Here is a 14,767-nt window from a genome sequence, read left to right as displayed (position 1 = left end):
TTTAAGCTTAATAACTCAATGCCCCATCTGAGTTAATTTGAAAATATTTGTATTCACAATTTATTTACAAGTTTCAACAACAAACATTAAACATCTTTCTAACTAGAATCCAGGGTCTAGAGTCTAATATCTAGATACTAGACCAGCCTGCTGGGCGGCAAAAGGTGGAAGTCGCCGCCCGACTCCGAGGAGTACATGCTCTTGAGGTAGCCCGGAAAGGGGGTGACCGCATCGAAGTCCTCGCCGGCGGAGTCCTCCGGCGGATCCACGGCCATGAAGGCGATGGCAAAGCCCCGCAGCGAGTTGCTCTCGTCCGTCTGGAATCTTAAGAGCAGGGTGTCCGAATTGGAGACGATAATGGGTGGCTTGTGCTTGCCGCAGAATCTTCCGTGGATGGTGTTCATCGAGTAGCCCTCTTCGGTGACCTCCAGGTAGTCGTAGTCGCACCGCTCCGAGTACTCGATTTCGAAGTGCAGGAACCGGATCTTGACACTGCTCTCTGGATCCGCCTGAATGCGCCAGTCGCAGTACATGTTCCGCTTGTACGGCCTGCTGCCATATCGCGGATGCGAGTAGAAAGTCTGGGAGTGATTGGTGGCCCTCAGATAGCCACCGCACTCCGAAACAAAGGTGGCCTTGAACCCCTTCCTCTGCAGACCCGCATCCGTGGCCAAAACCATGAACATCTCATTGGTGGAGGCGATAACGGCGTAGGGCTCCCGTCCACCGCAGTATATGCCCAAAGTGGAACTGTTCTCGGAGCGACCATCGTAGATAGCCACGTAATCGTAGATGCACTCTTGGTGGCTCTCCACCGCAAAGTCATGGAATGTCAACTGAATCCGGTGACCCAAAACGGTCTGAAAGTGCCAGTAGCAATAGATATTGCGCGGATAATCCTCCGGATAATTGGGACTCTGGAGCACTCCATACGACGTGGTGATCTCGAACTTGCAACGCGTCTCCGTGCAGTTGTGCTTATTTTCAGCCAAAGTGTATCCATTCCGGCAGCTGCACTGGTAGGATCCATAGGTATTCCGGCATCTGTGCTGGCAGCCACCATTATTTATCGAGCACTCATCCACATCTAGGGAATAGTAACTTTAATACACTGATACCAACATTAAATAGTAAAAACAAATAAATGGAAATCGAATTCAAAGCTTCATATTACATATCTAATAAAAAAATATAAAATCAAAATATTAAATGCAATTGATATTAAATTAAATGATTTAATATCCAAAACAAAAAATTATAATAGTATGAATACAAAACTTCATATAATACATTTAAACAAAATATAAAACCATAATATTAAATGTAATGTATATTGAATTGAATTTTTTAAATTCCAAATTTCATATTTAAATGAAATATTAAGTCACCACGTTAGATGCAATGCATATTTACAAAATGCAAGTAAAATCTAATATTTGGCTAATTTCAAAATTACATGTTAAAAATTTAAAAAACCGCAATGGATGAAACTCAAATCGATGAAGTTTTTTGTTAGGTTTATAGTTACCTATTACAAACTTGGCCACAAAACCACTCCGCTGTATAGTGCGATCTGAGTAGAACTCCAGCCTCAAGACACTCTGCTCGGAATTCACCACCGGAGGCAACTCATGCCCACAATAAATACCAATCTTCTTCAATCGATTGTCTCTTAGTTTGGAGTAGATTATCAGATAGTCGTAGTTGCACTTGGTGTAATGGAATCGCGTGCCTTCCAAATCGAAGTGGGTGAAATTCAGGAATACAGCGTGGTGCGGTGGGGCAACAACTTCCCAAACGCACTGCTTGGAATTGGGGTACATATCCGGATACGAGGGTGAGTACAGTGAGCCATTGGACCTAGTGGCATCCACGACTCCGCCACAGGCATCCTCGCAGGTCTTTCCATTGGCCTGTAGTTCATATCCCGCCCGACAGCCGCACTGATAGCTTCCCAGTGTGTTGATGCACAAGTGCTGACATCCGTGGTCCGTGAACTTGCACTCATCCACATCCAGCATTAGGGCGGCGGAGAATCCCAGCTTTTGCACCGATGCATCGGATACAAACCGGATGTACATCTGATTGCTGCGCGTTCTGTGAGGTAACAACAAACTATTAGTTATAGACCGTTCATTTCAAACATAATATTACAGGGGTAAAACAGAAATTATTTTAAAAGTTGTCTGAAAGTATGCAACAATATATTTTGAGTTCGGAATTTATTCCGTATAAACACGTAAAATTTTTGTTGCATACTTTAAGACGCCTTAAAAAAACGATTTTAAGGCCCTTGTGCCCTTTCGTTAAACCTACTTTATATTGGGTGGCAATTTATCGCCACAGAATCGTCCTATTAGTCTCGAATCACTGTGATTTCCATCCCGTATCTCCACATAATCGTAGGCACATCCATCGTGCTTCTCCAGCTCAAAACTCTGAAATTTCAGGGCCACCTGGTGATTCTCCGGAGCAGTTATGCGCCACACGCACTCCTTGTCGGGCATGTAATCCAGCGGATAGTTGGGTGAGTCTATGGACTGATCCCTGGTCAGCTGGATGTTCCCACCACATACCACTGTGAAAATTGTTAAAAACCACAGTGACAATTGCAATTAAATTTTGAATATTTTTCATGACCGTTATTTCTCCTTCAAAGTAAGAAACTCACCCTCGAATCTGGCCTTGAACCCTCGGTAACCTTTGTCCGCATTCCGGTTCACGTAGTTGAGGAGCATGCGGCTCGTCTGGGTGGTGATGACCAACCCGCTGGCATTTCCGCAGAGACGTCTCACCAGCGGCGATTTGTGCCAGTAACCATCCCGGACCTCCAGGTAATCCTGCGTACAATCCTCGGAGCTCATTAGCTGCAGCTGCTGCAGATGCAGAATGACCTTCTCTCCGTTGGTGGCCGTAATCCGCCACTCGCAGTTGATCAAGGAGGCATCGAACTCGGAGCCCGGATGGGAATCCTCTCCAGCTTCGCCAGCATCTCCGCTGCCCTCAAACTCGCTGAGCACTCCATTGCCGGAGTAAACAAAGTGTGGACTTACAATACTTCCGGAGTTCTGCTGATAGGTGCGTCCACAGGAGGCGCATTTGTACAGAAGATTGGCCTGGACAATGTCCCCGCGACTGAGACGCCTTCGTTGACCCAACTCCAAAGGAGTTGCAGGTGAAATTCCTATTGGAGTAATGGTATCCAGATAGGGACTCTTCGAAAATGAGTTCTTAGCATAGTGCATAATGGAGTTCAGATCGTAGGGCAGCAGTGGCAAGTCCACCTCCTCCGTTGACAAAACATCGAAGTTGTACTCCTGACCCCGCATAATATTGGCCTTGTTGATGATGATGTGCTTGTCCCGATCCCCGCGAGCGTGCTCATGGTGGAAGCCTATGGTGTGGCCCAGTTCGTGGATTATAATGCCAAACTTTTCGCAATTCCGTCCAATGGAGATGGGCTGTCGCCCATTGCCGTTTTTGCCCAGAAATGAACAGCAACTAATGGAAAAAGGATGTTTACATTAGAGAAAATAGATTTAAGAAACTTTTATATACCGTGGATACTTTAAAAAAAAATTGAACAACTTTATTTCTATTTTTAAAATTATACGTTTAAAAGCAATAATTTTTTGTTAAATTTTTCGATTAATCCTATAGCAGCTATTTGATGTTATAGTCTCATTTTAATAAAAATAAAACCGTAATTCTAAAATAGTGAACCTAGCATGGTTCTATATTCTTATTAATTTTAAGTATTAATTATTTATCTTTAAGGTGTTAAAAAGTATGAGTTAATCTTACCCGCAATTTTTGACCGTAAAGTATATGTAGTTGTCATGCAAACTGGCATCGCGTTCCACAAACTTGATGCAGGTGAAGTTCTCCCAGTGGCGCATGGCCTGCTTGAAGAGCGCCTTGTGGGCACCACTGAAGATGCCGTCGATCTCGTAGGGAATCACTCCATAGTCCCAGGTTCGCTCCCTGCGCACAGTGACAGCTCTTCGCTGCCGTTTTGGCTTGGAAAACAGACTCCGACTGGGCTGAAGCACATCCGCAACGTCGTCTGTCCAGAGAAGTGGCGGGGGTAATCCCGGCCTGGCTCTGCCTCGCGATTTCCGTCGCTTTCTGAGTGGGTGATGGATGGCTTATGAGCTCAGATATTGCTTACAAGTCAAGTGGCCCGCCTAATTGTGCCCCATTGTGTGGGACTAGTCCCAGCGGAACTTACCCCGATAATTGTCTGGCTGTCTCCAGTTGAGGCCTGGGGCTGTCATCCCTGAGCTCCTTTGGCGACCACGTGATGCCACCACTCACCTGTGGCAGGGCATCCATTATGCCAAAGAAATCCTCCGGCTGCTCCTTGAAGTCAAAGTCGCACTCGCTTAGTCGCCTGCTCTGCGCCAAATCCAACAGAAAAATAACCAAAACCGCTGCCGCAATTAATTTCGCTTTCATTTCCAAGTTCAAGCGGCACATTCCTTCCATTTCGTGGGTATGGTGTGATGTATATGGTATTTCTGGGGGCTCGTTCCTCGCAGAAGTTGCTTCAACCAGCTCTAAGTTCTAACTGAGCAACTTGCGGGCTGCGATTGCCGAATTATACTGGTGAGACAAGGGTTCCGTGGGCAGCGAGCATCGAGCAGGTAAGAGATGAGATTGGTTGGCCCGAGGGACGAGGAGGCCACTGGAGAATCTCGACTGACCGCTTAAAGGGACCCTCTTTAGTCGAACTGACCGACCAGCGAATCCATTGTCTCTGCTGCCTGTTTGCATTCAATGGATTTTGATTTGGGTTTCCCTGTGCGTTGTGAGCACCTTGACATTGCCGCTCTACCTGGGATGTCTGAGATATCTGGGATACCAGGATCAGGATCAGGTGTTCTTGGTTCTCGGGCCTTTTAGGGCAGGTCATTAATGATCGTAAATGCATAAATCCCCCGCATGAACGAAACATTTCGCGGTAATTCCACCTTTAAGGGCTATTCAAGAGGCATGGCGCTTCTGCCTGCAAAAAGCAAGGTGGAACTCGAGCGATAAACCACTACACTGGTAAAAAATGGATTAGTAAAAATAAATATCTGACAATTGAATTGAAAATTTCAACTAAAAATAAAATCATAATATTAAAGACAATGCATATAAAATTGCATGATATAATAACAAAATCTTATAGTTGATGGGAAAAATATTCAATTAAAAATATTTCCCTTTTTTTGGAAATTAATTTTATTTAAATTTAATATTTAATTCAAAGAAGAAATACAAAATAAAGAATTTAAAAGCAGGATTCCATTCCCATTTCAGCGAGAAAATACCCATTTCAAACTCAGTTTGTCTTTTGGTTTTAAAACATAGTTACTATGCAAGTTTTAATAGTATGTATATATATAGATTTAATTACGTATTAAGTTGAGTCAAATTTACGAGAGTTGTACATATGCATGCGTGAAAAGTTCAGTGTGCATCCGAAGATATGTCCTATCCTAACTTCCGTTCTGATCCGACTTTGATATATGGGGCCTCGGCACCCATCGACTTATGCTACCACAATAAAACAGAAATCGAATCCAAGAAAATGCTTCAGGTTAACAGCTGTGAAATGCAAAGAGAATATTGCACATTTAGCTACAGAGTCTAGAGAAGACTAATCAAAGTACATTAAATGTAGTTCCATAGTTCTAAGTAATTGCCACCACAGTTTTTAGCCGACTTGCTGACGCGTCTAGAGTGCCTACAACTAATATTGGATCTTGATTACGTCCTGGCCTTTCCCAGAAATGTGCACATGGAAGATCGAGAAAGTCTGTTTTACGTACGCCACGATATGCCTAAATCTGTTAAATAAATTCAGTTTTTAATATATTGTCATGAAGTTTTGGCGCTCGATGTGCGCTCTATGCCTTGCCCGAGTAGTAGCGATGGGGCAGACTGTACGGGCGGTACTGGCCATTGAAGACCAGGCGGTTCTCGCTCACATCCCCATACTCGTCGGTCTCCTCCTGCGTGTCCTCGATGTAGATGCTCTTCAGGGAGCCCGGAAAGGGGGTGACCATCTCGGAGCTGTACGAGTTCTCCGCATCCTCGTCGGAGTGGTCGTACTCCCCGGAATTGGGCACGGCCACATACGAGGCCGAGAAGCCCTTCTCCGGCACCGAGGCATCCGTCTTGAAGCGAACCAGCAGCGAGTGCGTCATCGAGTTGATGTCCTGGGGCAGCTAAAGCGGATATTAATGGATTTGTGGCTTAATTTGAAGGTTCTGATCTTAGTATCTTAAAATACTCCTATCAAGAGACCGATTTTATTACAAGTTTTCATATAAAAATCACAAAATAGTGATTTTTATCATGTTAGTGTAAAAATGTTAAGATACAAAAATAATGATTATTTAGTCTTATTCATGTAAATCCACCTACCACATTGCCGCAGTACTGTCCGTACATGGGTCCGTACTGTCCGTAGACGTCGTCTATATCGGAGAAGACCTGTACGTAGTCGAAGGTACAGTTCTCGCTGCTCTCGATGTCGAAGGTGAGGAATATAAGCTGGACGTAGCTGTTGTCCGGGGCTGCGATGGTCCACTCGCAGTCCATGCTGTCGTCGTAGTCCTGGTTTCCGAATCGCGCATGTGAGTAGAACTGCTGAACTTGGCTGGTGGCACGCAGATAGCCCCCGCAGGCTGTAAGTTATGAAGGTGTTCGAGGGCCTAAGATTCAAAGATTCAAGTTTCACACCATCCAAACCATCCTACCTGTTGAGTGCGAGGCCGTGAATCCGCTCTTCTGTTTGTTCTTGTCCGTCTTGAGCACCATGTACATCTGGTTGTTGGTGGAGGAGATGGGGAAGGGGATCTTATCTCCGCAAAAGCGACCCAGAACGGAGCTCGACTCGGATTCGCCATCATAAACTGCCACGTTGTCGTAGGTGCATTCCTGGCATAATTTCAAATTCAAATTTAAGTTTAAGTATTAAACAAAATATAATTATATGTTCTGATCTGATATTTTATATTATTATAAACATGTTAATTTTGTATATTCAATCCCAGCGAAACTGATATATGTACAATTAATCTCAATCAACAATAAAAATAATGAATGCAAACAATTTAAGCTGAACAACACAAAAAGTACCAAAGAATTTAAAAATATATCCTAGGCAAGCTTAAGGACTTTAGCTGCTTTAGCTCCATAATATGAATTATAATTTAAAAAAATATGTTAAATAAAATTTAGGAAAAGCAATTATTTGGAACAACACTATAAGGTATACAAAAATAATATTTTGTAACAAAAATTAAATTAAGATTTATGAAAAGCAACTATCTTGTACTTTTTCAAACTTCTTACTATATTTTATGGATGTATTCAACCTGCTTGCGGTCGCTCACCTGGTGGGACTCCACGTCGAACTCGTTGAATATCAGCTTGATGCGATGGCCTGGCGTCGTGATGAAGTGCCACACGCAGTCGGCATTCGGCGGATAAGAGTCCGGGTAGTTGGGGCTGAAGATGGTGCCAAAAGGGGCGGAGATCTCGTACTTGCACTCGCCCTCCTTGCAGTCATGGCCATTTTCGTGCATGGAGTAGCCGTTGTGGCACATGCAGATGTACGATCCAATGGTGTTCCGGCACTCGTGCTGGCAGCCTCCATTGTTCACGGCGCACTCGTCGATGTCCGTGAAGAAGACAGCCGCGAATCCGGATCTCTGGATGGACTTGTCCGAATGGAACTCCAGCCTCAAAGCATTGCTCTCCGAGGTGGCCGTTGGCGGAATGGCCGAGCCGCAGAAGGTGCCGATCCTTTTCAGCCTGTTCTCGCCCAGCTTCGAGTAAACGGTCACCGAATCGTAGCCGCAGTCCGACTGCTGATGCGCCGTGCCCTCCAGATCGAAGTGGGTGAAGTTCAGCGATATCCTGTGCTTGGGCGGGGCCACAATCTCCCAGATGCACTCCTTCAGCAGAGGATACATCTCGGGGAACGAGGGCGATGTGATGGTGCCATTCGGATACTCAATGACGCCGCCGCAGGCATCTGAATGGGAAAAGGGGAATGCGGTTGTCGGCATTAGAACTCGAGGGGCAGTCTATTTGTTATACACCGAAAAGATCATTTTCAGATTTAATTTATAATTTTAATAAATTCTTTATCAACAATTTATTTAAACATAATTGTGATAATTTAAAGAATTTGAGTAAGTTAAATGATTTAAATTACTTTTTTAAATCGCTGATCGAAGTAATTAAAAATCTAATAAATTCATGTTTTATAGGAATTTCTTTGCCTTTTCTAATATTGTATTAAAAGTCCATCTTCTTTTTGTTTTCATGTCAAATGAGTATTGTTTTAGATTCATCTATAAAACACTTTGTGCTTGCAGGCATTAAGTGTTGAAATAAAATGACTTGATCCTAGTTCATTTTAGTACAGTACACCCACCTTCGCAGTGTTTCTTGTCACTATGCAGCTCATACCCAATCCGGCAGCTGCACTCGTAGCCGCCCAGCGTGTTGATGCACTCGTGCTCGCAGCCGTGGTTCTGGGTCTCGCACTCGTCCACCTCCTTCATGAAGACGGCGGAGAAGCCCGCCTTCTGCACCGAAGTGTCCGACACGAATTTCACGAACATCGAATTGCCACTTGACCTGGAAAAGGACGTCGAACAAAGGCAGAGTTCCTATTTTAGAGACGGGGCTCCCCTTCTCTTCAGTTATTTAGTGGCACTCACTTCATGTTCGGCGGCGGCTTGTAGCCGCAGAAAACGCCAATTAGCGGCGAATCCTGGACAGGACCATCGCGCACTTCCACGTAGTCGTAGACACAGCTGTCGTGGTTTTCCACCTCGAAGGACTGGAATTTCAGAGCCACCTGTGACAGCCAATGGGCAATTAATTATTATTTGTCTAAATTGGGGTTTCATTTGGATACAATTGTATTTGACCACACACTGTTTAAATTTAAATAAAGCTATAAAGCAATTTAAATTGAAATTCCTTTAACAAGAGTTTCTTGGCTTGGAGGTCTTTTCAGGCATTTTCCGGAATAAAATCTTTTGAAATGCAAAGCCAAATTCTTAGTACACAATAAGTCCTGACAAACGCCAGTATAAGAGTAGACTGCATTCGTTGCCACCAACATTATCTAATATTTCCCATCCAAAGAATGTCAATTTCGCAATATTCCGGACATTAGAAGTAAACTCTTTTTAAACGAAAGCGATATCTGTGTTTTAGACTTAAGCTTGCAGGGTACAAATAAAGAAAACAGGTAGTAGTTATTTTGCACACGCACCTGGTGATTCTCTGGAGCTGTTATCTTCCACACGCATTCCTTGTTGGGCAAGTAGTCCAGCGGATAGTTGGGTGACTCCAAACGACCCACGGCCTCGTCCACGGACAGCTCGCCACCGCAAACAACTATGGAAAAGGAATGTCAGGAACTGAGCTGCCAAGCGCCACTTTCATTCTCCATTTCTCCATTTACCACTGCCCATTCCCCATTCAACACTCACCATCGAACTCCGCCTTGAAACCCCTGAATCCCTCGCTGCGATGTGTGTTCACGTAGGTGAGCAGCATGCGGCTAGTCTCCGTGCGGATCACATCCTTGTCCACCTTGCCGCAAAAGCGTCCGATGAGCGGCGACTTCTCGAAGTAGCCGTCCCGAATCTCCAGGTAGTCCGTCTCGCAATTATTCGACTTGAAGATGTTCTATGGGAAATTAAAGAGGTACATATTCTGGTTAAGTATATAAATGGTTTATAAATCATACAAAGAGAGGTAGAAAGGTCATGCCACTTATGGTTATATACCTGATGTATATTGATTTTATAATATTTTAGATGTTTTCTTTAATTTCATAAAGTCTTTAAAGATGTTGCCCAATTAAAAAAGTTGACAAATATCTTCTAAACATTGCTAATCGCTACGATAATTAAAACACAAAATTAAAATAGATAAACATTAGCGATTTAATTGAATAAGTTTAATTAGAATTAAACAATTTTCCAACTAATATATAATGTCTTTTGTTAGTTTTAAGCAAATAAATAGTTATTTTCATTGGAAAAGAAATTTGTAAACTAAGCTATGGGTTTAGAAGTCCGACTAAAATGAAAAACTATTTTTTAAATGTGGACTTAATTAAAAAGGTATTAATGAGTTAATCTAAGCTAAATTAAAAATAAAACCAATTTTAAATGGAGATTTTATTTAGGTGTTCATGGGTTAACTTTGAATTGACAAATCTTAGTATTGTCTTACCATACTCTCCAGCTTCAGTTCCACCCGTTCTCCATAGGTGGCGGTGATCCGCCACTCGCAGTGCTCCGTCTCGTTGGTCAGGGCTCCGGCCGTATAGTAAGAGGGCGTGGCGAAGATTCCGGAGCTCTCCTGGAATGTCCTTCCGCACTTGGGGCATCGGTAGAGCAGGTTGGCCTGGGCAATGTCGCCCTGGCTAAGGCGCAACCGCTGGCCAATTTCCGGCCTCTTTCTACCCTTCATCTCGATGGGCAGGATGGTGTCCAGATAAGTGCCCTTCGAAAAGGTGTTCCTTGCGTAGTGCATTATTGAGTCATAGTCGTAGGCCATGCCCAGCGAGTCCACCTCGTCGGGCGACAGCATGTTGAAGTTGTAATCCTGCCCCTTCATAATATTGTTGTGCTCGATCACCACGTGCTTCTCGCGATCCGGACGCGTGTGCTCGTGCCAGAAGCCCACCACGTGGCCCAGTTCGTGCACCACAATGCCAAACTTGTCGCAGTTCCTGCCGATCGAGATGGCCTGGGGTCCATTGCCACGCTTACCCACAAAAGAGCAGCATCTGGTCAATAAAATACAGAAAAATAATAGTCAGGTTTTGTTAAATATACATAAGTATTACAAAAATGTTTATTTATTTATTTTTTTTTACAAGCTGTAAGCTTTAAGTTACTAACTAAAGATACAGCGAGGAATAGCAGCCATAGCTTAAGCCCACAAACTTATAGAGCTATGCCTTTTCAATCTGTAAGAAACGTTATGGCCCTGGAAGTGCTGGTTTTAGGTCACTTTACTGCAAACCCATTTTTGGAAAAACCATCATTAAAATTTCAAGAAAATCGACCAAAAATTACAAACCAAAATTTAAATGCAAATTTTTAGAACTTAAAATTAAAAACTTATAGAACTATTCCTTTTCAAAATCGGATATATGTAAGAAAAGTTATGGCCTGAGCTGGCTGGTCTTATAGCAAAGCTATTTTTAGCAAATTCGAAGGGGATAACATAACTATTAATTTTACAATTTTGTTAAGGGAAATATTAGTACGTTCCAGTAATCTTAGACTAGTATTCAAATTTAGTCTCCCTCAACTCACCCGCAACTGCGCACAGTGAAGACGATGTAGTTGGGATGGATCTCTGGATCGCGCTCCACGAACTTGATGCACGTGGAGTTCTCCCAGTGGCGCATGGCCAGCTTGAAGAGTGCCTTGTGGATGCCACTGAAGTTGCCGTCGATCTCGTAGGGAATCACTCCGTAGTCCCAGATGCGTTCCTTTTTGGCGGTGACGGCGCGAGCCACTCGATGACGCAGTTGCTCCTCATCCTTGGGACTTCTAAAGGGGAAGAAGATGCTTCCCGTTTAGTATGGCTGATTTGGGAACGCGGTGGGCGTAAAGCTTTAACGTGGCGTATGCGTAATTTTAATTGCCAACAGTTTTCCATACATAATTCACAGTTGCTGTTGTTGTTTTTGTATGGCACAACTTTTGGCACGCGAGTTTCTATTAAAATTCATAACTTTTAGCATGCACAAATACACACGCACACACACACACAACCGCACAATGAGCAATGTATATGTGAATAAGCCTTTGTTTGTGTGTCTGTGTGAGTTGCCAAAATGGCTGCTGTTTGTTTAAAGTTTATGCCGTAAAACCTCCGAATGAAAATGGCCAGCAATTTACAGTGTGGGCCAGAAAATGGCAACGGAAACGGATGTGGCGGCGGTGGTGGTGATGGTGGTCCATCAGGACGAAATGCGGTGTTGACAACTTTTCATTCAGAAAAAAATGATTTTAAAAAGCTAAAATATTTGAAGAAATAGCTAGAGGAACGGTTGATTCAATCAGTTATTAAGTCTTTGTTGTATTATCTGTATAATTGAAACTAATGATATTTATATATATTACGTCATATATTTTATCTAATTCAAACGTTTGCGTCTCAAATTCATTTTTATACCATGATCCTGATTTTGGCACATCATAAGTATAAGCTAATATCAAGACAGCATAATTTAATAAACAGATAACATGCTTATATATTTATATAAAAATAATACTTTTTGCTCAAGTAATTAATTTTAAAAAATAGATTAACTACTATAGAGAAAATAAAGAAATTCCGCTTTACGCTATTTTAAAATAATTCTGGCAATTGCCCTTAAAAAGTGTCAGATTTAACGGGAAAAGATCGAAACTGGCACCACTGATGGAAGGAATTCCCCAAACTTACTCCGCTTTTGTCAAATCCATTTCTGGCGTGGACTGCTGGACCGATTGATTGAATCCTGGCGGGGAATGGTTCACATATTGCGTGGTGCTTTGGCCACGTCGACGGCGCTGACGATGTGACCTGTGTTTCTTGCGGTTTTTATTCTGATGCTGGTGGTGCTGCTTCTGGTGGTACTGCAGCTGCTTTTGGTGGTGCGTTTGGTGGTGGTGCATCTGTCCCTCGACCACTGGGCGGCTCAGCTCCTCGCGCAATCTCTGCAGCTTGGCCTCGTGCTCCAAATACTGGTTGCTGCGTCTGCGGTTGGGTATAGAAAATACTGGATTTGAATGGCAGCACACAACTAGGCAAAAAAGGTATTCAACTACATATATACATCATAAATTATGACTCATAATTAAACCGAAATTCATCTATTAGGCGAATTTAAAATTTGTTTTGAATGAAATGTGATTTGCTATTTTACGCCGAGTTATTAATCAAATTGTAGGACTTTAAACTAATATAGTAGGCCTAATTAAATGTGTTGTATACATTAATTACACAGCTACATTTTACTGCACTTTAATAGATAATTTTGAATATTTAATTTTTGTGACGCTCATAATAAATGAATAAGTTTAAAAATTAATGACCTATTAAATATAAGGTATTAAAATGATACACACTATTATTTTTCATATTTAGAAAGCAGATAATGAAATATTTTTTGAACAGAGTTAAGAATATATAGTTTTCACACACCAGCACTGCGTTTTTTCACTTTATATATTGAAAGTAAAGTCTTTTTTTAAATTGAAAAATCTGATTTGGTGGAGTATTATTTAAATATTAATATATGTTTACCCACCTCTGCTTGGGTCCTCGTCTGTGGCGGCGTCTCACCACTCCACGCGAGTGCAGGAAGTCCACCTCGTCGTCCAGTTGCATCCCGTTGCCGCCGGCATTGCTGTAGACGTGGGCAGGAGTAGATCGCTGTTCCGGCAGCGAGGTGGGCACAATCTGCGACGGACGCCGCTCGGCCACAAAGTTATTGCCCGAATCGTCCTCGATGTCCTTGTTGTCCGACTGAATCTTGCGGGCGTCCACATTGCGATGCAGTGGCTGGGTTTTGTTGCCGGACTTGGAGCCAATCTCGGCCAGCGTCAGCCTGGCTGGTTTGTCCATATGGGTGCGCTGCTCGGAAGGCGGTAGCACTTCGTTCCTGTAGCTGGCGGACTGAGCATAATCAGAGGGCGACTGCGAACCGGGCTTCACGGGTTCATTGACACTCTAAAAAATCAAATAGACACAATTAATAGATTTAAGGACTTGATTTGTTTTGTTTTTTCATTTTTCAAGATAACATAATCTAAGCAATAACGAGCGACTAGTTCTTTATATTATTTATAATCCAACAACTCACTTGGCTCTGCAATTGGGTCTGTCCGGCTTTTAAGTTCACCGAACCCGAGCTGGGCAGCTTGGTCTTCTTGCGGATGATGTCGGTGAGGCCCTCCTCCTCCACCTGGAGCCCCTCGTGGTAGACCTCCTGCTTGAGCTTCTCCAGGTCCAGCTGGAAGGTGGCATTGAACTTGGTGGGTCCGGATGCTGACGCGGAAGCGGAAACGGATGCGGGCTGTGGGGCGTCTGCCAGCAGTTGCTCCTCCGGCTCCTCCACCTCGTCGTCATTGGTTGGCGTGTGGGCCACCACCGGCGGACCTGAATCGCCCTCGGGCAGGGCAATGTCGCCCATGAAACCGCCTGCAAGGCCAGAGATAAAGCGATTTAAATTAGGGGCATTATGGCACACTGCTACCATAACTTACAAATTGTTTTTAATTATAAGCGACAAGGCGAAAAGCGTATAAATTTTTATTTTAATTGAAATTTCATGTGGCTTTGCTCGCTGAGCCGTACTCCGCCGGCGGTTGGTTAGCCCACCCAGCTGGTAATTTATAGTATGCCTCGCACTCACAACCTCTACTGGCAGATATAGTATAAAGCCGTGCTGCTCTGACAGTTATTTTGCCATTCGGTCGGATAGACACACTCTGCATATCCATTTAATCAGTGCATCAGCGGGACAACAGGACAACAGGACAACAGGACTATCAGACTGATGCTTTTGTTTTCGCCCCCACTGTCCATCGCCCACTCGGCGTATACGCAATGTGCATAAGGGAGTGGCACACACATGTGGTCACTGGGCAGTAAAAATGGCAGGAACAACAACGATAACAGTTAACAAGAAAAATATGAAATTGTTGCCTCTTGTCTGCCTCAGACATGT

At 43.4% G+C, this 14,767-nt stretch overlaps 2 protein-coding genes across 3 annotated transcripts in view; both read right to left on the bottom strand.

Annotated features, from left to right (window-relative positions):
• Positions 1-44: 44 nt before the first annotated feature.
• On the bottom strand, positions 45-5,055 carry LOC108143112 (dorsal-ventral patterning protein tolloid). The gene is made up of 6 exons (XM_017267336.2): positions 4,232-5,055; positions 3,805-4,128; positions 2,672-3,501; positions 2,317-2,578; positions 1,529-2,097; positions 45-1,087 (listed from the first exon to the last, which is right to left on the bottom strand). Exons 1-6 carry the CDS (start codon positions 4,486-4,488, stop codon positions 138-140), a joined length of 3,192 nt encoding a protein of 1,063 aa, XP_017122825.1. The 5' UTR covers positions 4,489-5,055; the 3' UTR covers positions 45-137.
• A 284-nt stretch (positions 5,056-5,339) lies between these two features.
• The window catches only part of LOC108143027 (dorsal-ventral patterning protein tolloid), a 30,100-nt gene continuing 20,672 nt past the window's right edge, over positions 5,340-14,767 (bottom strand). For both annotated transcript variants that reach the window (XM_017267223.2, XM_017267224.2), the window contains exons 3-15: positions 13,901-14,238; positions 13,346-13,767; positions 12,499-12,792; positions 11,358-11,597; positions 10,264-10,822; positions 9,513-9,711; positions 9,293-9,417; positions 8,730-8,869; positions 8,441-8,646; positions 7,392-8,035; positions 6,753-6,933; positions 6,418-6,680; positions 5,340-6,218 (exon numbers count right to left, since the gene is read on the bottom strand). In XM_017267223.2, the coding sequence (XP_017122712.1) occupies positions 5,898-6,218; positions 6,418-6,680; positions 6,753-6,933; positions 7,392-8,035; positions 8,441-8,646; positions 8,730-8,869; positions 9,293-9,417; positions 9,513-9,711; positions 10,264-10,822; positions 11,358-11,597; positions 12,499-12,792; positions 13,346-13,767; positions 13,901-14,238 (3,932 nt within the window). In that variant the 3' untranslated portion in view covers positions 5,340-5,897. The remainder of the gene's footprint in view (positions 6,219-6,417; positions 6,681-6,752; positions 6,934-7,391; positions 8,036-8,440; positions 8,647-8,729; positions 8,870-9,292; positions 9,418-9,512; positions 9,712-10,263; positions 10,823-11,357; positions 11,598-12,498; positions 12,793-13,345; positions 13,768-13,900; positions 14,239-14,767) is intronic.

Source organism: Drosophila elegans, unplaced genomic scaffold (genome assembly GCF_018152505.1).
Source record: "Drosophila elegans isolate 14027-0461.03 unplaced genomic scaffold, ASM1815250v1 contig_468, whole genome shotgun sequence".
In the NCBI taxonomy this organism is placed as follows: domain Eukaryota; kingdom Metazoa; phylum Arthropoda; class Insecta; order Diptera; family Drosophilidae; genus Drosophila; species Drosophila elegans.
The sequence above is the reverse complement of the archived record's forward strand: the minus strand, read 5'-3'. Positions and strand labels throughout refer to the sequence as shown.